The sequence below is a fragment of the Lepidochelys kempii genome, chromosome 1 (assembly GCF_965140285.1).
Source record: "Lepidochelys kempii isolate rLepKem1 chromosome 1, rLepKem1.hap1, whole genome shotgun sequence".
NCBI classification, from domain to species: domain Eukaryota; kingdom Metazoa; phylum Chordata; order Testudines; family Cheloniidae; genus Lepidochelys; species Lepidochelys kempii.
In genome coordinates this window covers 187,469,526-187,496,796 of record NC_136380.1, presented here as the reverse complement: position 1 = coordinate 187,496,796, position 27,271 = coordinate 187,469,526, and the positions used below count along the sequence as shown (strand labels likewise).

Here is a 27,271-nt window from a genome sequence, read left to right as displayed (position 1 = left end):
AAGAGTAGAATATGTCTCCATATGTTTATAATTGGGTCTTCTGAACACCACTAATAATAACTTGGCAACGGAGGTTGAATGAACGGTAAGATTTAAACTGCTCGTCTATGACTAGTGCTTGACTGTTTGTAATACAGAGTATATCATGAGAGAGTTAATTCACCCTACTTTTGCATTAAAATCTCAAATGTGAAACGTGACCTTGATGAGAAACAAACTGTCTCCATTCATCTGATATACAGGCAAATGTGTGACTTTCAGTTGAATTGTATTAATTCTAATATTTAAAATTATCTTAGTAAATTATGTTATTTCTAAAATATAGGCTCAGAGAAAATATAATTTAATGACATGGAATATTGGAAGAAGAGCACCACTAACTTTGAAATAAGATCTCATTCTTTTTTTTTCCCCACTTTGTTAGCTACTCAGGTCTCAAATTACAAACCCATTGTATATGAAATATAATCTTGCACTAGATCTGATTGTGTTCATTCAGCCTATTGCTCTTTTCTGCAGGTGGTTTTGATAAGTTAATGGAACCTCTTAGAATATGTACATATTCTAATCTCGGAACAACCAGTCTAGAAGACGTTTATTTCTAAACTGCAGCCAGTTGAGAACTTCAATTGTAGCAGAGTATTCAGTGCCATAGTTTCAGCTGTGATATATGGTTTATAAATCTCAATATAAACCTGACATTCTCTAGCTATTCAGAGAAACAGTGTGTGCAGCATATTTCATAGGAGAGAGCTTTGTGTAGGATTTGTTAAGCTCTGGGTAAAATATTTTGTTCTGTTTTTAAAATTCATCAACCAATGCTTGGTAAGAACATATCTTGCTCTTCGTGTGTATTATCTTTTTAACAGGCAAAAATGTTATTTGTGGGAGGCATGGCCAGGAGGATGGAATGTTGATACAAAGGTGATGAACCGTGTCCTAAAACAGTATAACCTGGGTCACTCATCACCAAACATGCTCATCAAATAACTGCATAGAAGCTTCCTCTCACCTTTCAACTGGCTGACTTTTCTCCCCTAGGGACATTAGTATTACATTGATTATAGTGTTGTGGCTGTGTACTGGAGCATACTCAAGCTCCTACCAGAGAAGGAGAGCTTTGGAAGGTTTGCAGAACCCTTTCAGTGGAACGAGGTACATCTGGCTGTGTGTTTATGTGCGTGCGTGTGTATGCCGATGAGAATTTGGGGAAATCAAACTTTGCTTTTACTTCTCCATTGCAGAGCTCTTTATTGTGTCTAAATGATGCAAAATTGATGGAGAGGATACACAAATCATGATGTTTGATGTAATTTCTGAAATCTATAATTCTGTTTGAAATAGGAGCAGTTGTTCCTGAGTTATACTGATCCAAAGGGTAACTGTTTCATTATTTAACACATCCAGAACATGTCTGCAAGTGTGTGTGTGAGATTCCCAGTGAAATTGTTTGAAGAGTCATACATGCAAAGGATCAAATTCTGCCTTTGAAATGAGCTAAACTGTCTGTGTCTTCTTCTCCTCCTCTGGTTTTGCTCTCCAGGAATAAACCCTGCTGATGCAGTTCCAGCTTTTGAATGATAATTATTAGAACCGTGCACACTGGGAATTTATTTGCACAAAAGTGAGGCAATTCAGAGTTAAGGTCCTGCAGTAACTTCATTGCTGACCTCTGGTGCATATGCTTCTGAAATTACTTGTTTTATAGCTGATTGTAGCCTTAATCTGAAAACAGGGCAGGATTGGTAGAAATATCAGACCCGTAGAAGAGGGGGAGAAAAATAATTTTGCAGGAAAATCTGCTAATCTTCACAGCTTCCAGAACTCAACAATGACTTTCCAGTAAGAAACAGCTTCTTGTAATACTAATCATAACTGATGTGAAACATGCAATATAAAATTAAACTTTCACACTGTAAGTATTTTTTCAGAGCAATATGAACAGAACCCTGTCATGCAGTGCCTACAGTTTTTTGGCTTAGTCACAGATGGGCCCCAGGAACTTTAGGCATTAGTATAATATTCAGAACATTATATATATTCCAAAATAAAGTTTGTTGTTTTTTTTCCTCTTTTTTTTTTAAATGCTACTGCATATCTCTGTATTACTGCATGTCTTTTTGTATTCCCTGTGTGGCTTATACATATTCACTTAGAGCCCAAACCTGCTACTTCTGAAGTTGATGGCAAAATTTGTTTTGACTTAGATCTTTATCCTGCAGTTAGATCCATGCAGGTGGATCCCTGTGCCCTTGCCAAATCTCCTTAAACTCAATTGTGCTTTGCATATGTCTGCTCCGACAGAACTGACTGCAGGGATGGGGCCTTAGATGAGAATGGAATTGTATCATTTATTTGCATTCACTTGCATTTCATTTGGATCCAATGGACCTGAATATAATCTCCCTTTCATCAATGATATTCTAATAACATTACCCCAGCATGGGTGAGATCAGAATTGAGCATCATAGGGTCTGTAAATAGTTCTCAAATTGTGGATTTGAAATCATCAGCATTCATTTAAAAATGGCTTATTCTGTGGAATGTATTCTGATTAGCGCAAAATAAAGCAGACTCTCTTTAGTGGAAAGAAGAAGTGTAATGTATAATAGTAGCACTAGGGTTTTCATGTGGGATAAACAGCCGGCAGGCTCAACAGAAGTATAAAAGATACCAGAAATCCTGTACATGGTTGAATAGTTTCTGTTGTATAGACATTTTAATTACTCGCCACTGGTATGGTTTTGTAATTGTATTCTTATTGCTTGTAGTTTTTATGAATTAAAAATAGTTAAAAGCTGTATGAAACAAATTCAGACCGATCAGAATCACATTGGTACTTTAACACAATTTCAGTTGCATTTAGAAAATAAGTCCGCTTCCAGCCAGCCTTTTTATGTAGTTCATGGTCCCAGAGATGTCCCAATATGGTGGATTTTGAAAGCTTATGTATCCAAATAAGTATCCCATCTGTATTGTACAAACTCTGGTTACATGTTGCTGACTGTAAGTTATTTCTAGAGTAAAATATAAAATATGGCCACAGAAATAACCCCAAAAGACAAAGGTATGGAGCAACAGAAATTCTACAGTAAGTCTCATCTTAGTACCTTATCAACTTGGACCCAATGTTAAAGTCCATAAAAAAAAATGGTTCCCCCCCGAACCCCACTCATCTGTTTTCCAGGTTAATAGTGGTACAAACAAGGATTCTACAGTCACAGAATTAAACTGAAAAAAGATGCATAATGAATGTAATTTATTTTAAGTGATCACTTCAGGGCCATGCAATAAATGGTCATCTAAGAAATTAAAGGTTGAACAAAATTGTTCTGGAATCTATCTTGGGCGTAAACACGTACTGATTATGCAGGCGAAAATGCCATTAGATTGATGGAGTTTTGCCAGCATTAGTAATATAGGATCAAGCTCACTGAGGTACTTTTAAAGCAGTCTCTCGAGACGGGGGATTGATCCATAGAGCAGTCTTTGCAATATGAAGAGTCTGACTATGGTGGAGTATCTCTGATGTTTCTCCTGCAATTATGGAGGAGGTGAATGCATATACGTATATGCAACCAAAGCAGGACTGGGCTTCTGAAATTTCTCTCTGCAGTGTTTTTCAGATAAGATATCGTTTCCCAGAAAGGTCCAAAAGAAAAACAAATACATTTTGAATGCAATACTCCACAGATTAGATTGTTGTTCTATAGAACAACAATCCCCTTCCCATGCATAAACTGTCATCCCTCACTGCATTTGTCTGACCTGGTCAGAGAGACCTTCTGGGAAAAGGATACTATATTTCTAAGTGATCTATAAAGTACCATCTATATATAGAGCTCCATCAATAAGATAATTGTGGGTTTACAGTGCTTTTTGCATATTTTACTGTGTTCTGCTTTCATACTCTTGTAATTCAGTCTGTTAAACCCCCCAGGTTTTGCAAAAATCCAGCCCTTTGAAGCTACAACTTGATGAGAGGGCTATTGTCTGCTGAGTATCTGTTCTCAGGGTCCCAAAATCAAAGGCCCAAACTGTATAAAGGAGTGAGTTTCAGATTCTTGGGTCTGTTTGTTGTGAGCTAACAGTATTGTGAACTTTGTAACCACAGAGAACCCCATGGTGGGGTTTGAATGACCAATCACCTGTTGGAGTCCACGGAATTGGGGTGATCTCTGGTAAGGTTATTAGCATGTTCATAGGTTCCTTTTATTGTTTTAATGTGTTTTCTCTGTAACACTTTCACCTTTTTTAAAAAAAAATGTGCTTGCTCAGAAAGGGCTGTGTGGTAACTTCCATAGGGAATTATGCTATTTATAGATAGATTGATTGATTCTTGGAGAAAGCAAAGCAGGCCTGTTATGGCAGTCTGACTTGCTTGGGAACTTGGTGTAGGCAAGGAAGTGTGCAGACAGGAAAAATCCCAGTCAGCAGGGGGAGATACATGACTCTGCCCAAGAGCGGTGACAGCCAAGGTGCCTGGAGTCTAGAGTGGGCCTCAGCTGAACCACAAGGGAGAGATATGGATACAGTTCCCTGAACTGTGATAGTTGACTCCAGTGAGAGTATCGGAATTTCATGCATGGAGAGGCTGTAGGATTGCACCCAATATTTTCAGGTGATGTGATGCTGAGTATTGCTGTGTGCAATTAAAGTGGCTTTTGTCAGCAACCGTTTTGAATATTGTACTAGTGACAAAGTCAGACAATTGACTTCAGAACTGAACAAGTGAGTGTTTTTTGGGAAGGCTCTATTTAAGTGGATCCACAACAGCAGCTTTTTAAATACTACACAATTTGCTTGGCTGTTAGGACCAAATAGAACCAAAAGTCTTTAAAAGTACAGAAGCAAATGTTCTTTCAGAAAACATGCTACATTGTGATTTTTTTTAACCTAAAAACTGAACCAAAAAAAAAATGTAACTTTTTATAATTGACTTCAAAGATAGAAGAGGTCGTGCTTTGTTCAGTGCAGATTATGAAGTACTGTAAAGTTTCATTACATATTAATCTAGGTAATTTTGTTTAGGGATAGTTGCACACTTTCAGCATTAATTGTTTGATTGTATCAACTGCATTTTTAAAAAATGTGCTGAATAAATTAATACATATTGTTAATAGAAATGAAATAACAAAACAAGTTGACACGCATGAATAAAAACTGTAAGTAAAACACTTAAATATTTTGTCTAACAATTACTACTATCCATTAGTGTTGATGAGTTAATTTTATTAGTAATAAAAATTGATACATGCAATGAATACCAACATTTGGTTGATAATTCATGCAAACTAATATTAATTTTTAACGTACACATATTGATGTGCTTGTTTACCTGAAAGTCTATCACCAACACTGTCTGACATCAAGGACAGATCTGGGCCCTTCTGATAAATCTAAAGAGAATTGCCTTTTCCATGAGATAGAGATAGAACAATAGCTAACCTTTTCTACAGCAAGAGCATTAGAGCTGGGCAGGAAATAGATTTTTCATTCCAGGAGAACTTTTGAGATTTCAAAAATTTTCCCATCAACAACTGGGAAGAAAAATTCACTCCGAAAATTTGCAAACCAAAAATCTGTAAGAAAGAATGTATTTAGGTCCGTTTAAATGTTTCATTTCAATTTCAACTTTTTAAAACATATTTACTATAAATTAACTTCAATTTTGAAACAAGTCATTTTGAAATCAGACAATTCAATTTAAAACCTTTTTTTCTCAATGAGAAATTTGAAATCAACCCACTTCCCGCAAACATTTTAGGTCTTGACATATCGGCATTTTTCCAACAAAAGTCTAGTTAAAATATTTCTGACCAGCTCTACCCAGCACTGAAGTATCTAAGCTTATAAAAATGCTTAGCACTTGGTATTTTGAGAGCACTTCAATGCCCAGTTGAGTTAGGTGACTAAATATTGTTGTTCCCTGTTTATGGATGAAGAAATGAAGGCACAGAGGGGTGAAGCACCTTACCCAATACCGCAGAAGTCAGTGGCAGAACTGAGATGTGGGTATTTCTGCCCACCGGTCTTTTCATGTTACTAGAATTCATTATTTTGTAGCAAATTTGCCAGCTCTCAATAATTTAAAGTCCCAAATCTATACATTCACACATACAACATTCCTTGTTTATATACCGTACAAGTAAGTACATCACAAAAATTTGGTAAATGTAAAGTATTATGATACAAATAAAATGACACACTAATCTGAGTTAGTGCCCTCCAAAATTGGGTGCAATGCTCCGTTTATGTAGCAATATTTCATTTTGATTTTAAATTGAAGTCTATAACAAACTGTTACACTGTGCACTGCAAAATATCGATGGCTATCTGCCCCAGAGGAAAAGATAATTTGATTATTTGTGGGTGAAGTGATCATTGTCTTCTCAAAGGACATTTGTGAGGCTTAACTAGTTAGTATTTGCCAGACAATCTGAGGTACGCAGAGGAAAGGCTCTTAGTACCTCTAAAGCACGGTTGGTTGGTTGATGTTAGTTTATATATATATTTTTAGTTATTTCACAGGCTCCTTTGATACAAGGCTTATGAAATGCCTAAATGTTCAAAGTTACATTCCGGTAAAGAGGATGAGATGCTGGGAGAATGTTGAGGGGAGAATATCTGAAGGCGGTAACAATAATAATAATAATTAATAATGAAGAAAACCCCACCCCAACGTTCAAACTCAACCTGTCTCTTTACTCTGCATTTACTGTAGCTGCATTTTATTCTGGCCATGTTTCTCTTTCACCACATGAGAAGGGAACAGCGGCAGGGGAAGTGACACAAATGGCTGTTCATTAAATGGGTCAGCAGCAGGGGACTGAATGTAATGGGAAATCCTGCTTTTAACCGTCTGCCTGCCTGAGACATAGATACAGAGCCTCAGACCTTATGACTGGTGTAAACTTCTTTCTGCCTGCTCCCTCCTCATCAGGATGTTTATCATTCTCTCCCTGCCTGGCACCATGCTTCATCTGTGCCATTGCTCATGCATCTACACCCTTGACTGTAAACGTACAAAGAAGCCAGCTTGCAAGTATATATCTGTACTTAAACAGATATAAAATCACCTTGAGTCACAGCTCTTTCAAATCAATGCCTGCAGTGCATTATGACACACAATGCAAAATAAACCCACTGAACTCCCCAGCAGAAATCCATAGGATCTCTCTCCACATGCCGTCAACAATGATGATGGTTAAAATCTAATTACTAACTAAGTGGGAATGTGTCTGAGTTAGGTAAATGCTACTGTTGCAGGTATTCAGATTCAGGGCAGTGAGCAGAAGAACCTGCTTTCTGGGTAGCACCCTCAATTTTGGGGCATTTCTGAACGAATTCAGTCATTTCTCTTGATTATCACTTCTCCCTCCCTAGTAGATGGCAGTTTCATCTAGTGGTTGGAGCAGGGGGCTTGGAGTCAGGGCCGGCTCTAGGCGCCAGCTAAGCAAGCTGGAGCGTGGGGTGGTGCTGCTGAAGGGGCGGCACTGCGGCTGTTCTTGGGGTGGCACTTCGGCAGCAGCCCTAGCGGCAGATTTGGCGGCAGCACCTCTCCATGGTTTCCCGGGGCGGCAATTCGATGGCAGCTCCCACCAATGTTCCTGTTCTCTCCAGTGGCGGCGTATTCGACAGGTTGTTTTTTTTGTTTTTGTTTTGTTTTGTTTTGTTTGCAGCTTGGGGCAGCAAAAAACATAGAGCCGGCCCTGCTTGGAGTTAAGGCTGTCTAGTCCCAGCTCTGTCACTGACTTCCTGTGTGACCTTGCACAAGTCTCTTAACTCTTTGGTACCTTCATTTACTGACTCAGGTGTAACGGTACTTCGCTATACCATAGGGGTCGTGAGCCTTCATTAATGTTTGTAAAATCTATTGAGAACCTTGAACGATGGACACCTTACAAGTGCCTTTATACTTTAATCCAAATTTGGATGGCTTTGAATGTCAAGTGGCTGTGCCCCCTACTATGAGGTAAATGAAGGGTCTGTATGTGCCTTTGCTCTCTGGCATGGACTTGACTTGGCACTCCCAAGTGGTGTAGAAAGCAGTTGATTTCAGAAGAAGAACGGGCTTCATGCCAGCAGGATGGGGTGTGTTTTGCGTGCAGCCCGACCAGTTCTTTCAAGTACTCACCAGCAGCAGCACCTGCAGCTGCGGCAGCTTTGATCCCCGTTGACTGCATCGCAACAAGTTGTTCATACGTTGTAGCTCTAGTTCGTAAGCCACTTCCACGCTGGTGACTGGAGTGCCCCAAAAGCATGTCTATAAAACACTTGCTGCTGTAGTTTCTCCTCCTGTCCCTGAGTCCCAGTTTGCATGATTTTGGAGTGCTGAATTGGAATTCCAGAGTTGGCACTGAGCTCAGGGGAGAAGAGTGGTGTTTCTTGCACAAAGCCAGTGAGCTCTGGAAGCCAGTGTCTGCCTGAGCAGAGGTCGACGACCGGCGTGAGAGCAAGGCTCTCTTTCCATCCCTCAAAGCCCACTTGGATACCCTGGCCAATTGTCCCTCAGTTCTGCCATTGAGATCACTTCTAGGCATGAAAGAGTCATTTGGACTCTGTGGCTGAGATTGTGTTTTAATGGGCTTCTTGTTAGCAGTCCAAATATACAGCTCAGTTTTGACTATTTGAGCACAGGTAACGTTATTACAAAATCATCCAGCTGATGGAACTCCCCATCCAAGGAATAGGTATATGCAGTATCAGTAAGTTGAATTTTACAAGATGGAGATTTGCAGGGTTGGGGTGTTGGGGAGAGAAGATACCAGTTAGGTTATCCAGCCCAAGACTGTTCTCTATACTATTAGCAGTTCTTCATTTGTGTTAAGCACTAGCAGGAAGCTGGGTGCTCTACCAAGCATAGTCCCTGCCCCAGCTGCTTGGTGCTTAATACTTAATATCTTTCTAATACATTGTTTTGTTCAGTCTAACTTTGACATTCCACGTTGGTGGGACGCCCATCTCTCTTGGGTGATGATTCCACAGTGAAAAAGCCTGATGCGTTTGCCTTCTTTAATGTGGCTGGATATGTGCACAATAATATATTTACACTTGATCACTCTTGTGTCATCCTTTCCCCAACTCCTCATATTTTGTCTTTCTCATTGTCTTAGGATGCTATTTCTGATAGGGGAAAATTTAGTCTGATTTTCTTAATGTCCTCTGATTATTCCCAGTTCTACATTAAATATTTTCTCTTCCTTCTTTGTTTACACCCTTTACAAGTTTGTTGGCTGTTATCAAGTTTTCCCCCTTACCCAAAATACACATTCAGCTCTTTTTTTAAATCATCCAATTGATTGTCAAGATGAGTTCTACAAATTGAATCTTAGCTTCTAAAAATGACAAACACAATTCTAGCAATTCTGCAAATATAGTACCATATTTAGCTGCATATCATTGCAATAATATTGTTTATTTCTTGATATGACATATGATCTCATTGTCAAGACTTGATTGCAAATGTAGGGGAAATTCTCTTTCCAGTGGCGTGTGAAATGTCCTTCTAGACTAGCAGCTGGAAGAATCTGTAGCTACTAAAAATTTCCCTGAGCTGAGGCTTTTTTGAGGGGATGGGGGCAGCGGCTGTCTAGTTACATATTGTTGTGTGTGTGTGGGTTTTTTTTGTTTTGTTTTTGGGGGGTTTTTTGGTTTTTTTTCATGATCTAGCTTGGTCATTTATTTAAGAGCCTTATACTTTTGCCTTCTTGAATGGTGGATACATGTGCAAAAATATATTTGCAATTGTCCTTGTCATCCTTACCTCACCCTCTCATGTGTTGTACTGCTCTGTACTGGTGTGGTTTTTAAACACACAAACTCCAAAAGAGAGGCTGCTACATTAGACGTTTGGTTGTCTGGTAGGGAGAGCTGAATTTGGGTGAGGGAGGGGGCCAAAGGAGGGACAAAAAGCTACCACCCACCAATCAATAAATGGAGAAGTAACCAAACTAGAAGCAACCTTTAAAAATATAATACAATAGTGATGGTCCTCGTTGCTACAGTATATCTATTGTAAGCTGTAGTACTTTAGGCATTCCTACAGAATACGATTTTGGTTTCCACAAGGGGACTTGAAAGCTTCAAACAATCTCTACTTTGCAGTCTATGCAATCCGTTTTATTTGGGCTCCTGACTGTAAACTCTATTAGTCTGTAAAATAATTTCCCAAGGGAAGTGGTAGAAACTGTCAATTGGGGGCCCTTAAAATAGATTGGACAAAGCAGTGGAAAATGTACTGTAGGGAACAGTCCTGCATTAACTAGATTTGACCTCTAAAGTCTCTTCCATCTCTGAATATGGTTCTGTGCTCACTCTAGAAAAACAACATCTGTCTAGTCTAATACACCTCTAAGAGCTGAAAGGGGCTACGTAGCTGATGTCCGTGTCCTGAAGCCGCTGGATAGGAGGGTTCTGATGGCATTATTGCTCAATTTGCTGTCACTAGGAGCCTTAATCAGGTTTGTTTCAGGAAAGCCCTCTGTGCAGAGTTCTTTCATTTCTCAGTTTTGCAAGCAGCTGCTTTTTCTGAGAATGACTGACTGTTTTGATGAAGGTAGGAGTCCCCTTCAAGAGATGAGCAAGAATCTCCCTCCCGTCTGCTTCTGACGGCGGATCAGGAGACATTCAGAGATGAGGATGGTTACCGTGTTTTATGGGTATGTTGAAAGTTCATCTCTTTTCTCTCTTTTCTCCTCCCCCTTGACTCCCCCACAGCCCTTCAGATTGGGAAGGCAGGTGATTTCTCATGCTTGTGAGTGTGCTGAGTCCCCTTGAAATAGCTCAGACAGCTGGGAGGAGACTCTCTTGACTTGCTTCTGTCACCATACACTGGACCTTTTTATCAGTGGTTTTTATTCTGTGCTGTGGTAGGTAGGGCTCAGATCTCTGTGTTTGTAATAACACCTTCTAAGCTGTGGTCATACCCATGGAGGAAAGACAGTGCTCTTTTCTCCTGTTCTTGAACCCATTGCTTTCCTCATGAAACCTTCCCATAAGTGTCTGCCTTAAGTGTGCCTAAACAGTGGAGCTCCAAGGACTTGCTAGGAGCCTGAGGGCTGCACAAAATGGCAAGAAATGGAGCTGTCTGTACTGTCCTTCATCTTCCATATGGAAGTGTAGCATGTGGAGACTACCAGCATGCAATGGTTTGTCTTTATCTAAGCAGCCTATCAGGCTCAGAAAGAACATGGGCCCTGCAGTCTGTCTGTCTGGGCTGCCCCTCCATTTGAAGGATGAGAGCAACAACAGGCCATGTTGTAGAACTCCATGGAGTGCCGGCTGCACTGTGCACAGCACTGCACTGGTCACTGTGGGTTACGTGCATGGGTGGTGATGAGCTAGTAGCGAATACAGAGTTCCTCCTGAGCTCTAAAATACCACCTGGGAAGGGGAGATCTTCTGCTCCATCATCAGTGGCTTTTGGACTCATTCACTTGCTGGTTTTGAAAGTGTCTGGCTTGAAAAGGCTAGAAAATCTCTGTCTGGAAACACACTCTGCAACTCTCCAGCTGCGGTGAATGATGTGATTGCTCACATCTGCACATTGTAGACCTTGCACATACACAGGGGGGAGCCTCCTGAACTCTTATTTCCAGCTCTGCATAGGAGCCGTTTACTTTTGTGATTACTCATTTCCAACTTCCTAGCATTATTTACTAGACCCATAAACAATTCTGCACTTGCTAACTGGAGAGGTGAGAGGTAGCCAGTCCCTGTGTTCATTCCCTTCTTGGCTCATTTCCTTCACACTGCTTCACCAAGGTGCGTAAATTCTGGCCTAGAAGATTTTGCGCCCCACCCCCCACCCTGGCGTCCTGTGGTGAGAGGGGTATTTGGTCCCCATTTTTGTTCAGTCCTGCTTTTCTCCACAATGTACACTTCAGCCCCATGTTTTTGGGGCCTGTGATATTAAGTGAGCAAATAAACTATGCCAATAGCTGATGCCTGAACTGCTTTTTCCTTCACAAAAGCAGCTCAGCACTTAAGGTCAGCAATAGACATAGGGGTTGTTCCTGTCTTTTCCCAAAGGAAAGGAAGCATGGGCTAGCGAATGGAGTATATGGCCAGAGATCTGGATTCTGTTCCCAGCTCTTCCAGTGCCTTGCTGAGTGATCATTGGCAAGTCCTATACAGCTGAAATTTCAGAGTTGGTCACTATTTTGGGTGCCTCAGATTGTAAGCTCTCTGGGACAGGGATTCTTTTTATTGTGTGTTTGTACAGCACCTAGCACAATGGAGTCCTAGTCCATGAATAGGACTCCTAGAGGCGTTAGTGTACTATAAATAATATTTGATGCTCAACTGCTGAAGAGTCAGTCTTATAACGTCTGAAGTGCTGAACGGCTGCAGTTCCTGTTGACTCAAATTGGTGTTTGTGAAAGTGGATCCCAACGTGTCTGAAGATGAGAACTCAAAATAGTGACTATTTTCGAAAATGTTGGACTTAATTTCTGTGCTTCGACTTCCTTATTTGTAAAATTGGCCTAATACTAGCCTTACAGTATAAAAGTGCTGCAGGCCTTAATTCCTTCATGTGTGTAAAGCAGCTTGAGTTCCTTGGATAGAAGTTGCTATGAAACTGCAGAGCGGTGGTGGTCTAGAAACAATGACTCCTTTATCCAAAAAGAAAAGGAGGACTTGTGGCACCTTAGAGACTAACATTTATTTGAGCATAAGCTTTCGTGAGCTACAGCTCGCTTCATCGGATGCATTCTGATGAAGTGAGCTGTAGCTCACGAAAGCTTATGCTCAAATAAATTGGTTAGTCTCTAAGGTGCCACAAGTCCTCCTTTTCTTTTTGCGAATACAGACTAACATGGATGCTCCTCTGAAACCTATCCTTTATCCAAGTTACAGAGTAGAGAGGCTGCAGTACCCAGGCTGGGTCAGAGGGTAGTGCTAGGAGGCTATAGAATCCCTATCCCTCCATTTAATTGTCTATTTAGATGGTGCCTTTAAAATGGAATATAAAGCTCTTCCTGCTGCCAACAGAATTTTTCCAGAATTTCTTTTGTATAAATGTTCTTTTACTGTGCTCATCACTGCAGTATCTGAACATCTTAATTTAATTAATCCTGTGATTCAGCAAATCACTTATGCCTGTGTCCCAATGTGACTACTACTCACATACATACTTAAAGTTAAGCATGTGCTTTGCTGAGTTGAGGCCTGGATGAGCAACAGTTGGCTCCTGATTGCTGGATTGTGAGAGGGATGATTTGGTCGCCCACTCTTCAGGACTGAAGCAGCTAGAATCCCTCAAACCAAAGGATTGAAGCCTGGCAACATCATGTCAGCTTTTTGTTGTTCTGAGGCAGGTAACCGAGTTTCTTGGCGCTTGGAGAGAAGCCCATAAAATTCACCATCCTGGATGAACGTGCCAGATCCCATGGCACATTCTGCACAAGGGGTTTGCCTTGGTGTCCCGGCCAATTCCCTTCTGCCCTGAGGAGGATGTATGTAAGTTATGAAATGTCTAAATAGCACCTCTTATCTCAAAGCACAAACTTAGAATAATGGGCTCAATTCTGTTAGCGCTCACCAGTTCCTAGGAGACACTGGAGACCAGCATTCGTGAAAACTTTCACAGTGTTGTGAGGCTGCTAGTCTCTGGCTCTACGTCGGGGGGGGGGAGGTGCGGGGGTGGGGGTGTGCTGCGTGCATGTGTACATCGGATAGATAGATGACTGGGAGATAAGCCTCTGGGATTGCAACATAGCACAGGAAACCTCGCACTCAAGAGACACAGCTGTCAGCTCTGAGAGGAGGGGTTGAAACTGCTCTCTGTAACCACACTGAGCACTTGGGCTGTGCTCAGAGCTGAGCTCTGCGTTGACTTCAGCATGGCCCCTCTCTCTCAGGCCCACAGGCTTCCTCTCCTTTAGTTCTATTTCACTCAGTTCTCGCTAAGTAGTGTGGTGGTGTTTTGGGTTTTTTTCGTTTTCTTTTCTTTTCTTTTTTTCTTTTTAAGAAAAAGGTGCAGTGGGTTACCCTCATGGGAACTGGGAATAGTCTATGACGTTCCTGCTCTGTGGGGTATAAACGGGGTCCTACCAAGTTCGTGGTCCATTCTGATCAATTTCACAGTCATAGGATTTTAAAAATAATAAATTTCATGATTTCAGCTATTTAAATCTGAAATTTCACAGTGTTGTAATTGTAGCAGTTCTGACCCAAAAAGAAGTTGAGCAGGGGGAGGGTTATCATAGAATATCAGGGTTGGAAGAAACCTCATGAGGTCATCTAGTCCAACCCCCTGCTCAAAGCAGGACCAATCCCCAATTTTTGTCCCGATCCCTAAATGGCCCCCTCAAGGATTGAACTCACAACCCTGGGTTTAGCAGGCCAACACTCAAACCACTGAGCTATCCCTCCCCCAAAGGAAGATACCACTGCCCTTACTCCTGTGCTGCTGCTGGTGATGGCGCTGCCTTCAGAGCTGGGCAGCTGCAGAGTGGTGGCTGCTGGCCGGGAGCCCAGTCTGAAGGCAGAGCCAGCATCAGCGCATAGTAAGGACGGCATGGTATGATATTGCCACCTTACTTTGGCGCTGCTGCCGTCAGAGCTGGGCCGCCGGTCAGCAGCCGCCACTCTCCGGTCGCCCAGCTCTGAAGGCAGCGGCGCAAGTAGTAAGGGCATCCTGGTATGGTATTGCCACACTTACTTCAGCGCTGCTGCCAGCAGGGCGCTGCCTTCAGAGGTGGGTGCCAGGCCAACCGCTGCTGCTCTCCAGCCACCCAGCTCTGGAGGCAGCACAGACGTAAGGGTGGCAACACTGCAACCCCCCTAAAATAACCTTGCAGCTGCCCTGCAACTCCCTTTTGGGTCAGAACTCCCAATTTGAGAAATGTTGGTCTCCCCCGTGAAATCTGTATAGTATAGGGTAAAAGCACACAAAAGACCAGATTTGCATAGGGGGAGACCAGATTTCACGGCTTGTGATGTGTTCTTCATGGTCGTGAATTTGGTAGGGCCGTAGGTATAAATGCGGAGGGGGATTAAGGCTGCCTCAGTTGTATTTGGACTCCAGAGTCAGAGGGGATTTGGAAGTGGTAGTAAGTCTGCAGCAGAGCAAAAGAGTGGCTGCTTCCAATCTGACCACTTGCTGTGGAGGGGTAGGCTACTTCACTTGGGAGGAGAGTCTATCTGTGTGAGGGGGCTGGAAGGAAATTTCTCAGGGAGTTAGGCTAGGCTGGGAGGAAGTCTGGCTAGCGATCTTAAACATTAGGTGTGTTCCACTGTGTAAAGTTCAAATTTTGTGTTACAAAGTCCTGCAGGACTCTGTCCCTCCTGCTTATCCACCCTGTGTCATTCCATGTCTCCTCACATCCCTCTGCTCTGCCTACCGTGCCAGCCTCATCAACCCGAGTGACTGCTTCTTGTGCATTGTCCTTAGGCTGCCACTGAGCAATTACATAGATCATCAAAGCACCGTATAGATCTTAGCTAATCCTTGCAACGCCCCAGTGGGTAAATATAAATATTATTATTAAATATTATCCCTGTTATACTGGTAGAGCAGCTGAGACATAAAGTTGCAGTTACTCACCCAAAGCCACACAGTGAGTGGGGTAGAGGCAGAATTAGAGCTCGGAACCTCCCAAGACCCAGCCTTGCTGCCTTCGTAGGTGTGGAACATCTGCCCGTCCTGAGCTCATCCACAAAGCCCTGACCATCTTTGCATTTAAGTTCCTCCTAGAGACTTAATTGTGTGTGATGCCTAAGGTGAACTTGCTGACTATCTGTGACAAGTTTCAGGAGTAATCTGGAAATTGCTTACTTGTTTAAAATATTAAGATAACAGTACCTTCTCTCCCTCCCCTCTCATTGTCTATCTTTAATTTAAGTTCCTTAGGGCAGGGATTGTGTTGTGGTGTTCTCTGTTCAGAAAACACCTTGTGTTACCTCACCCCATTTGGACCATCACTAGTACTTGAAGATAGGACCTCCTGCTTGAAAAACATTAGTTGTCTATTGTTAGACTCATCTCGCTGGGAGCAGCAGCAGACTCCTAAACCTCTATGGATTGGCCGAGGGAACATGTAATGCTCACTGGACAGTGAAGTACCCAGCACCAATGGGCACTACTGCAAATAATCATTAATATTGAAGGAGCTCTGTGTGATTTTTTTTTTAGGGTAAGAATCATATAGGGGGATTATTAAATTAAAAGTCTTTATTCTGTTAAAAAGAATTTTCACAGATTTTAAAACGTGTGTGTGTGTGTGTGTGTGTGTGTGAGAGAGAGAGAGAGAGAGAAAATACTGTCCAAAATGTGTGTCATTGTGTTTGTATCTTAGTATGTTAATGTATGACAGTGAATGGACACAGACACTTTCATTGTCGTCTTGTCCACAGTGAGCCACTGATGAGTGATTACGCCTTAAAGCAAAAATATCCCCATCCTTTTAAGCCATTTAAAATAAATGTAGGTAAGCATAAGCCTGCAGCATCTGTGGTTAAATGAGTTACTGGTGTGTGAATTATCAAAGCCAAAAAAGCCCATTTATCAAAAGATAACGATAGCGCAGAGCCCGAATTACAAAATGAGAAGCCATTTAAGAGGCCTGTGCAGGGTTTAATTCCTTTTTTAACTTCAAAATATCTAAATATATATTTCCGTGTTCACAATATACCACAGATGCTGTAGAAGTATGTTACTATACACAACAATAGATGCTTCTCCCATAAGGTTGTTCTGGTCTACTTGTGTGACCTCTGGGGAGACCTCTTGTCTGGTGGTCTGAGCAGCTCTGTGGCAGGTTCATTTCCTGGCCCCCCTCTTTTTCCCTTGGCTACTCTGGGTTTTGCGGTCTGCTGTGGGGGAGGGTGGGGCTTGAGGGGGAGTGGAGGAGGGGTGAGTAGGAGCAGGCTCTCCATGAGCAACTTTCCTATTGTCTTGTCAGGGTAAGTTACGGTCACTCCTTGCCTGTCATTCACATTGTCCCAGATCATCTCCTGCTTGTCAGTCTTGAGGCCCAATTCTGTAAACCCTCACTCACAAATATTATCATTTTTATTTTGGTAGCACCTTAAAGGCGTTGGTTGGGGCTCATTGTGCTAGGCACCATACAACCATAGAACAGAAGATGGCTTCTGCCCTGAAGCACTTTCAATCTAAAATAGTCCCATTGAAGTGACTTGTAGGACTAATAGCAGAACTTTCCTTATTCTTTATTTCCTTATTACAAATATAAGGAGTACAGTAGAATCTCAGACTTATGGAGGTTGTTCATAACTCTGAAATGTTCGTAACGCTGAACAAAACGTTATGGTTGTTCTTTCAAAAGTTTACAATTGAACATTGAGCTTAATACAGCTTTGAAATTTTACTGTGCAGAAGAGAAATGCTGCTTTCCCTTTTTTGGGGGGGTGGGGTCTCTGCTGCTGTCTGATTGCGTACATCTGATTCCAAATGAGGGGTCTGGTTGACTGGTCAGTTCATAACTCTGAGGTTCTACTGTACAATGAAAAAAATGGCTTATCTTTGGCCAAGGATTCAGCGTATACTTGATCTTAAGTCTCCATTTATAAACCTGTTTTATTTATTTTGATATACCCTACTCTTTAACAATGAAGCAAGAAGGTATCAGGTTCTTTGTCATTCTTGAGTTGGCAAGGATCAAAAGGGTTTAATCCGCTTGAAAGAGAAGCAGAGAGGATTTAAGCACTGAGGAGGCTGGTCTGGCCCCTGTATCTTTTAAACGGGTGGCAGGTTTGAGGCGTGCAATTATGTGAATGGGGATTTCCTGGATCTGGCATGCTGGCAAACGGTGTCTCCCAAAGTCAAGGGCCCTGTGCTGCTATACACCAGGTGTGTGCCTTGAGCTAAGGCTGCACAACAAAGTGTGGCCTACTGAATGATTAGAACAAGAAAATGGGCATTGGGACTCTCAGGCCTTGTCTACACTACGAAATTACTCCGATTTTACAAAAGTCAATTTTTGGGAACAGATTGTATAAAGCCGAGTGCATGCGTCCATGCTAAGCACATTAATTCAGCGGTGTGTGTCCACAGTACCGTGGCAAGCGTCAACATTCCGAGTGGTGCACTGTGGGTAGCTATCCCACAGTTCCCGCAGTCCCCGCTGCCCACTGGAATTCTGGGCTGAACTCCCAATGCCTGATGGGGCCAAAAATTTGTTGTGGGTGGTTATGCATAAATGTAGTCAGTCAACCCTCCCTCCGTGAAAGCAACGGCAGACGCCAAAGCAGGGCAAGCATGGAGCCTGTTCAGCTCACCACAGCAGTTATGACCATTGTAAACACATCACGCATTATCGTGCAGTTTATGCAGAACCAGAACCTGAAAAACCAGGTGAGGAGGCGACTGCAACATGGTGACGAGAGTGATGAGGACATGGACACAGATTTCTCTAAAACTGCGGTCCCTGGCAATTTGGAGATCATGGTGTTACTGGGACAGGCTCATGCCGTGGAATGCCAATTCTGGGCCTGGGAAACAAGCACAGACTGGTGGCACCGCATACTGTTGCAGGTTTGGGATGATTCCCAGTGGCTTCGAAACTTTTGCATGCGTAAGGGCACTTTCATGGAACTTGTGACTTGCTTTCCCCTGCCCTGAAGCGCAAGAATACCAAGATGAGAGCAGCCCTCAAAGTTGAGAAGTGAGTGACAATTGCCCTGTGGAAGCTTGCAATGCCAGACAGCTGCCGGTCAGTCGGTAATCAATTTGGAGTGGGCAAATCTACTGTGGGGGTTGCTGTGATGCAAGTAGCCAACGCAATCATTGAGCTGCTGCTATCAAAGGTAGTGACTCTGGGAAATGTGCAGGTCATACTAGATGGCTTTGCTGCAATGGGATTCCCTTACTGTGGTGGGGCTATAGACAGAACGCATATCCCTGTTTTGGGACCGGACCACCAGGGCAGCCAGTACATAAACCGCAAGGGGTACTATTCAATGGTGCTGCAAGCATTGGTGGATCACAAGGGACATTTCACCAACATCAATGTGGGATGGCCAGGAAAGGTTCATGATGCTCACGTCTTCAGGAACTCCGGTCTGTTTCAATGGCTGCAGGAAAGGATTTACTTCCCAGACCAGAAAATAACTGTTGGGGATGTTGAAATGCCTATAGTTATCCTTGGGGACCCAGCCTACCCCTTACTGCCCTGGCTTATGAAGCCGTACACAGGCACCCTGGACAGTAGTACAGAGCAGTTCAACTATAGGCTGAGCAAGTGGAGAATGGTGGTAGAGTGTGCATTTGACCTTTTAAAGGGTCGCTGGCGCAGTTTACTGACTCGCTCAGACCTCAGCAAAACCAATATTCCCACTGTTATTGCTGCTTGCTGTGTGCTCCACAATCTCTGTGAGAGTAAGGGGGAGACGTTTATGGCGGGGTGGGAGGCTGAGGCAAATCGTCTGGCCGCTGAATATGTGTAGCCAGACACCTGGGCGATTAGAAGAGCACAGCAGGAAGCGCTGCGCATCAGAGAAGTTTTGAAAACCAGTTTCATGATTGGCCAGGGTATCGTGTGAACACTTCTGTTTGTTTCTCCTAGATGAACACCCCCGCCGCCCACCTTGGTTGACTCTAATCCTCTGTAAGCCACCCGCCTTCCCCGCTTCGATCACAACTTGCTTGCAAAGGAAATAAAGTTACTGTAGTTTAAAAACCATATATTCTTTATTTATTGATTATAACAAATAGGGAGATAACTCACAAGGTAGCCTGGGTGGGGTGTGGGAGCAGGGTAGGAAGGAAGGAAAAGGCCACTTCAAAACTTGTTGAATGACAGCCTTCTGTTGCTTGGGCTGTCCACTGGGGTAGAGTGGTTGGTGCCCAGAGCCTCCCCCCACCACGTTCTTGGGCGTCTGGGTGAGGAGGCTTTGGAAATTGGGGAGGAGGGAGGGCAGTTAAACAGGGGCTGCAGCAGCAGTCTGTGATCCTGCTGCCATTCCTGAACCTCCACCAGATGCCGGAGCATGTCCGTTTGATCCCGCAGTAGCCCCTGTGTTGCATCCTGCCTCCTCTGAACTTCCTGCCGCCACCTCTCATCTCGATCGTCCCTCCTGTCCTCACATTCATTGGCTGCTTTCCTGTACTGTGCTACTGTGTCCCTCCACACATTCTGCTGAGCTCTGTCAGTGCCGGACAACTGCATGACCTCAGAGAACATTTCAGCGCACGTGCTTTTTTTTTCGCCACCTTATCTGAGATAGCCTTTGGGATGGAGGAGGGAGGCTTGAAACATTTGCAGCTGCGGGAGGAAAAAAAGGGAGTGAAGTATTTAAAAAGATACAGTTTACAGAACAATGGCTATACTCTTTCACGGTGAACAACACTATTCACATTACATAGCACATGTGATTTCGGTACAAGGTCGCATTTTGCATCTTATATTGAGTGCCTGCGGCTTTGGTGTTAGAGAACACACAAGCAGGGCCGGGCAACAGAATGCGGCTTGCAGGTGGCCATGGTAAGCCATAGTCTTTCAGCTTCTGCAACCTTCATAACAGCAGCGCCCTCCTTTCCCATACCAAGCAAAGCCTGTTGAGTTGGCCATTTAGTGCTGTGGTTTTCATGTTAATGTGCAGCAGCAGAAACCAAACTAACCCCCCGCCCCATCCAATTCTCTGGGATGATCACTTTACCCCTCCCCCCACTGCATGGCTGGTATCAGGGAAGATCACTGCTAGCCAAACGTGAACAGCTCAGTGCCAATGCCCCCTCCCCCCACCACTTGGCTAACTGTGGGAAGGATTTCTTTTCAGCTACAAGCAAAGAGCCCAGTAGGAGCGGCTACCTCTGAATGTCCCCTTAATTAAATTCCCATATATCAACCAGGTTACCATGAACAATATCACTCTCCTGAGGATAACACAGAGAGATAAAGAACGGATGTTGCTTGAATGCCAGCAAACACCAGGACCACACATTGCCAGGCTTTGTCATGCAATGATACCAGATTACTTGCTACTAGCATGGCATGGTAAAGTGTCCCACCATGGAGGACGGAATAAGGCTGCTCTCCCCAGAAACCTTTTACAAATGCTTTTTGATTACCTCCAGGAGAGCTTCATGGAGTTGTCCCTGGAGGATTTCCACTCCATCCCCAGACATGTTAACAGACTTCTTCAGTAGCAGTACTGGCCACAAAAACATCCCAAGTCCTCGGGGCAAATTAATTATTAAAAAATGTTTGCTTTTAAAACATGTATTATATTTAAAAAGTACACTCACCAGAGGTCCCTTCTCTGGCTTGGTTGGGTTGGGAGAGCATTTCAGTCAGGGTGATAAAAAGATCCTGGCCGTTGGGGAGAACGGTGTGCTGTCTGCTCTCCTCAAGCTCGTCGTCGTCCTCCTCATTTTCCCCGTCCGCAAAATCCTCAGGCATGGCGAAGAGTACCCCATCATCGGAGTCCATGGACAGGGGTGGGGTAGTGGTGGCGGCTCCCCCTAGAATTGCATGCAGCTCAGCGTAGAAGTGGCATGTCTGGGGCTCTGTCCTGGGGTGTCTGTTTTGATTCTTTTGGTTTTCTGGTACGCTTGTCTGAGCTCCTTAAGTTTCACGTGGCACTGTGTTGCGTCCCTGCTGGAGCCTCTATCCGTCATGGCCTTGGAGATTTTTTTAAATGTTTTGGCATTTCGTCTTTTGGAACATAGTTCTGATCGCTGTATGGGGAGACGAATCCGTGCTATCAGATCCAGTACCTCCCATTCGGTCCATGCTGGAGCTTTTTCGATTCTGGGACTGCATGCTCACCTGTGCTGGTGAGCTCACCTGGCCAAGCAGGAAATGAGATTCAAAAGTTCCCAGGGCTTTTCCTGTACACCTGGCCAGTGCATCAGTGTTCAGAGTGCTGTCCAGAGCGGTCACAATGGTGCACTGTGGGATAGCTCCTGGAGGCCAATACCATCGAATTGCGTCCACACTAACCCTAATTCGAAACAGCAATGTCGATTTCAGTGCTAATCCCCTCATCAGGGAGGAGTACAGAAATCGATTTTAAGAGCCCTTTATGTCGACAAAATGGCTTCGTTGTGTGGATGGGTGCAGGGTTAATTCAATTTAACACTGCTAAATTCGACATAAACTCATAGTGTAGACCAGATTCTGTTCCCAGCTGTGCCATAGATTTACTGTGGGACCTTGAGCAAGTGACTTAACCTCTCCTTGCCTCTGTTTACCTTTTTGGAAGTGGGGTATAATCCTATATCAGATGAGTGTGGTGGTGAAGATTAATTGATATTTGTAAAGTATGTTGAGTATCCTTTAAAAGGCATTTATAGAAGGGTGAGGATCATATACCACTTTCTTTCCCTAGGTGTGACGGTGCAAGCAGTGGAAGAGTAGCCACCCTGAATACACACCTCTCTAAGATGCTACACAATTATTCAGGGTGGCTAGCCCCTCCTGCTGCAAACACTGCCACGGCTATGTTGGTATGCTAGCTCCGTCAAAGCTAACGTGGGTGTGTCTTCTTAAGCTGGATATTACTCCCCTAGCTCAAAGTGTAGACATACCCTGTAAGTGTGTGGTTTCTAATCACATGAACTGTTTTGAATTGAATGTCAATTCCTAATTTAGAAAAATCATTTTATGGTATTGACAGTTTCGTCTGCCTCAGTGTAATAATCCCTTCAGTTTAAACACAACTAGCAGCAAACATTTGTGTCCTGGAATAAATACTGGTATAGTGTCCACATTAGAATTTACAATTGTATTATCAAGAGTTAAAACATGACTAAAAGTTTGAGTGTACCCAGTCTCTCTCTATGAATACAGTTCTTTAAATCCAGCACCATTAACTTACTGGACACTTTGATCCTGTAGAAGGCAGATTTCCTCACATCGATGTGGCTGTTATAGAAAAAACGTTATCTGCAAAAAGCTTTTTAGAGTGAGTGGCCTGTGTGGGAACACCAATCAGAATAGAGATCCAGCATATAGAACGTTCTATTCGGTAAAGGTTCCTATACCACCCTCATCCACCGTAATATCAGCGTGTGTTCCAGTAATGCATTAAGCAACGTGACTAACATCTGTCATGTGTGGTGCATAGGAATTGCCAGGCTGCGTCAGATCCAAGGTTCATCTAGTTCAGTATCCTGTCTGACAGTGGCCAGTAGCAGATTGTAAAGAAAAAGGTGTAAGAACCCTACAGTAGCAGATGTGAGTCTCATCCTGATCTCTAATAGTTAGAGGTTGGCTTAGACCCTGGAGCATGAGGCTTTATACCCCTTCCACAATTTTTATAATGAATTATGGTAATTCTGGATATGTTTGATATCTGTATTAATGCCAAGTTTGAATCTTGCTAAAGTCTTGGTCTCAACAACTTCCTGTGGTAATGAGTTCTATAGTTTAATCACATGTTTTGTGAAAAAGTATTTCCTTGTATCAGTTTTGAATTTGCCACCTTTTTAATTTAATTGTGTTATGAGACTGGGAACTGCTGTTCTCCCTGTCTACCTTCTCTACACCATTTATTATTTTATGTACTTGTCCCTTCTTATTCATCTCCTTCCTAAGGCGAACAATCCCAGACTTTTCATTCTCTCTTCATATGAGTTTTCTGTACTCTTGATACTTTTTTCACCCTTCTCTGAATTCCCTCTAATTCTGCAATTCAAATAACCTGTTACCTTCCTCCGTTTCCCGGAAAGGTGATCTTTCTCTGCTTTTTAGATTACACTGTAACCTTTCCTCTACAGATGGTTCTGGACCTGAACCCTCGATCTAAGACTGCTCCAACTTCTGGACCTGAACTTTTGGCTCCACAGCTGAATTTCTCCGCTCTGGCTCCTCTTTTTAGTTCTCTGAAAAGGTGTAGTCATGACTGTAATAGGTGCCACTGGAGTCAGGGCATTCTGCTGCCTGCCATAAGATGGGATCAGGAGGTAACCTGAACCATATCATCTGATTGGGCCCAGAACATAAACACCAACACTTAACAGCATTTCTGTGTCACAACTTCTTGTTGCCATGACTCCCTGCAGGGGATAATATTGGATCCTAATGACCGACTTGATGGGTAGTAGTTGTCTATGTCAGGCATTCTTCAAATAACTGCATTGTAGCTGATCTTTGACCATAGATGTGCAGATGTCCTAGTCGCCAGCTAAAACTGTGCACACATGCCACAGGGAATAGAACCTGGACTTTCTGCTTCATAACAGTCATCTTTAGCCTCTTGTGCTAAAAGAGAGTCTTCCTTTACTGCCAGTTGCCTTAGGGCTTGTATGTCCTTTTGTAGGACTCCAGCCGCTATGGGGGTACATAATCACACACACTGAAGTGGCTGTTGCTCTGTTGAGTAGAGGGCAGCAAAGCCATATACACGCCAGCCTGTATATTATAACCCAGATGACCTTGTTTTTATTAATGTACTTGGTATTTCTGTACAGATGCTGCACCGGTTCCGGGACTGACAGACCCGAGACTGTGCTACATACTGGATGGGATCCTCTTCATCTATGCAGTCATCATTACGGCCCTCTTTTTGAAAGCTAAGGTTAGTCTAATTGCCACAGTGTCTCCTCAAAACACTGAACCATTAGGTGTTTGTCACGTAATCCAGTCTGTCTATGGACTGGGAAGTGGTTGGGGGAAGATCAGCTTTTCTTGGATAATTGCCTGGCTTGAAAGTTGGTGTATAAGCCTATGATCATTTGGCTCCCATTGCAAATGAGAAGTGCTGGGTTTGCAGTTTGATCGTTGTGATGCCTGAGAGCCTGTTGCTAAGCACTGGGATCTGGCGGGAGTGAAAGCAGTTCAGTATTTGAGCGTTGAAGATATAGGGAAAGCATGGTAGGATTATTGCAACTTCCTTTGTGGTAAGGCCTTTCCTTTTCTGAAGTGGGCTGTGAGCAGTCAACTGATTTTGTTTTTCCAGAGCAGGGCCCAGAAGTGCACGAGTCCCAAGCATAAAATGCAAAATCTAGCAAAACATTGCAGCTGGTGATCTGTACTGGTGGGTTAATTAAAAAGAAACAGGCAGTGCTCCTTCAAGAGTCGCACCCACTCACCATCAGAATATGGAAAGTACAAGGAGGGGCCTGGGAGCTTTCAGAAAGTAGCCAACCTAGTCACTGTGGGTGATGATGGCAAGGTTCCCCAGAGTCCACATCCTGTGAGGATTCAGCATCTGCAGCCACACGATCTTGAATCCAAAATGCATTTCTTCTCTCTCCACTTTAGAACTTGTAGGTGATTTTTGGCTCATGCCCCATCTTTGGCCTGGTCTTTGGATGAGGTATAGACATAAAGAACAATGCCAACCAGCCCCAGCCTGATATTGCCTCATTCAAGCCGTGGTCAGAGCTCTTCCTGCCTTTAGGCAACATGACAGTCACGTGATAATAGTTCAGCCCTGAAGGCTCAGGGACCCCAACACACTCTGACAACAGAGCAAGGAATTGTGGGTCTGGTAGCCATTGTGCGCATGTTTGTTATTGTTGTGCCATGGGGCCCAGTCACGGTAATGAAAAGACAGTCCCTGCCTCAGAAAGATAACTATCTCAACTTACGACAAGACAAAATGGGTGTATAAAACAGACAAACAGGAGTGGGGATGGGGGACAAAATAACCGTAAAATGTGGATGCTTGTGCAAAATAAACAGTAGCCTTTCCTTGCTGAGGCATTCTCTGCTAGTGGTGTTTACAGGCATCATAACAGAGGAAGAATTTGAGGAAGGATAAAGCAGTGGGCCTACCGATTTTGTTGGGGATTATTTTTTCCTTCTGCACAAGGCTTGGTGTGGGAGAAGTGGGCAGTAAAGATGGGCATTTTTGCCAGAGAGGAGGTGGTGTCAGAGGGATGGATGGAAACTTGAACACCAGTAGCTGGGGAACTCTAACTGAAGTAGCCTCCATGCAGTTCAACTGTACCCAAACTTCAAAAGTGACTAGTGATGTTGGCTGTCTCAGGTGAAAACTCTGAGACATAACCTTTCCCTGAAGGGGAGGAAACCTCACATGATAGATGCCAGTCTCCTTGGCCCAGAGCTGTAAAGGTATTTAGCCTCCTAACTTTCATTGGCTTCAGCGGAATAAAGCCGGAGGACCTTGGCAGCTCTGGGTCCTTCTTAACTCTGTACGCTGCTCTGATACAACAGTGGTGGACACTGTTACCAGAGGCTGCACAGACTAGGGAGGAGATGCTGGGTCAGCACTGTGAGTTGGTTTATGCCTCTTTGAAATGAAGAGACCATGATAAATGGTGAGAGAGGAATACCTCAGGAACAGGGTCTGAGCACTTAGGAGGATAAATCCCAAGCTAAACTGTGTTTAAAACCACCACTCTGGATGTCGAGTTGGGGACTGGTAATGGATACATGGAGTCTTAGGAGGCTTGGCTCCAGCTGGGAGCTGTGACAGGGGTAAGTGGGCAGTGATGGACTGTTCAGTGACTCATGAAGGGAGTTGGTGGCTTCAGTCCAATTCCCCCCAGAGGCCAATGTGAGGGGGCCGGGGAAAAGCACAACCCCTGCTTTTTGCTAAAAACAGAGGAGAGCGTCCCTCCTCTCCCTGGCTTAGGCAAGCAGCCCTTCCCAGCATCTCCGCTCTGACTGGCGAAGTGAGAAATCTCCCTCTGGTTTCAGTCTACTCTAATCAATGGGTTCAGCCCAAAACCCCACTCAAAACAGGCACCTTCCTTGTTAGCCTGCAGTGGAGAAGCCAAGGATTGAATAGGCCTGGAACTGGATCTCTCTTCTCGCGGGTACTCCCAGGCAGGGCGGAGGTATGCTAGTTGGGGCTGGCAGAGGGGTGGTTTGCCCTGCAGCTGCTGGCACTCATCTGTTCCACAGATAAACAGTGTCCCAAGGCAGCATATGCACCACGAAAATCAGAAGGAAGAAAGTTTTAGAAGAAATGAATGGAACTCAGCAGTGGCAGGAAGGAGTTGTGGGGTTTTTTTTTTGGCTGCCGTTATAAATCCAGATGAAAGTGCTGCTCTAGGACTGCTAGTCTGTGTGAGCCTGCCAGAGCGAAAAGACAGATGTACAGATGCCCCTCAAGTACACGTTGTACTTAACTGCAGGAGTCATGGACCTGTCCTGCTGTTGGGGAAAGAGAGCGGGCATTAGGCGCGGCTCAGTAAAATTGCCAGGGAGCTTGTGAACCTGGAGCAGCAAGATGCTGAAGCAGGGTTGAACTAGCCCAGCAGTTGCTTGTTCCCAGCCCAGAACTTCTCTTAAAGTGAGAAATCAAAGTGAGAGAAATTCATTCCCCTTCTAAGGTTAACAGATTTGCAGGGTGATTTGAATATTGTCAGCAGGTGCATGTAATCTAC

At 43.7% G+C, this 27,271-nt stretch overlaps 1 protein-coding gene across 2 annotated transcripts in view; it reads left to right on the top strand.

Annotated features, from left to right (window-relative positions):
* The window catches only part of CD247 (CD247 molecule), a 98,819-nt gene that overhangs the window by 53,124 nt on the left and 18,424 nt on the right, over positions 1 to 27,271 (top strand). For both annotated transcript variants that reach the window (XM_073304902.2, XM_073304892.2), the window contains exon 2: positions 24,383 to 24,489. In XM_073304902.2, coding sequence (XP_073161003.1) covers positions 24,383 to 24,489 — 107 coding nt within the window. The remainder of the gene's footprint in view (positions 1 to 24,382; positions 24,490 to 27,271) is intronic.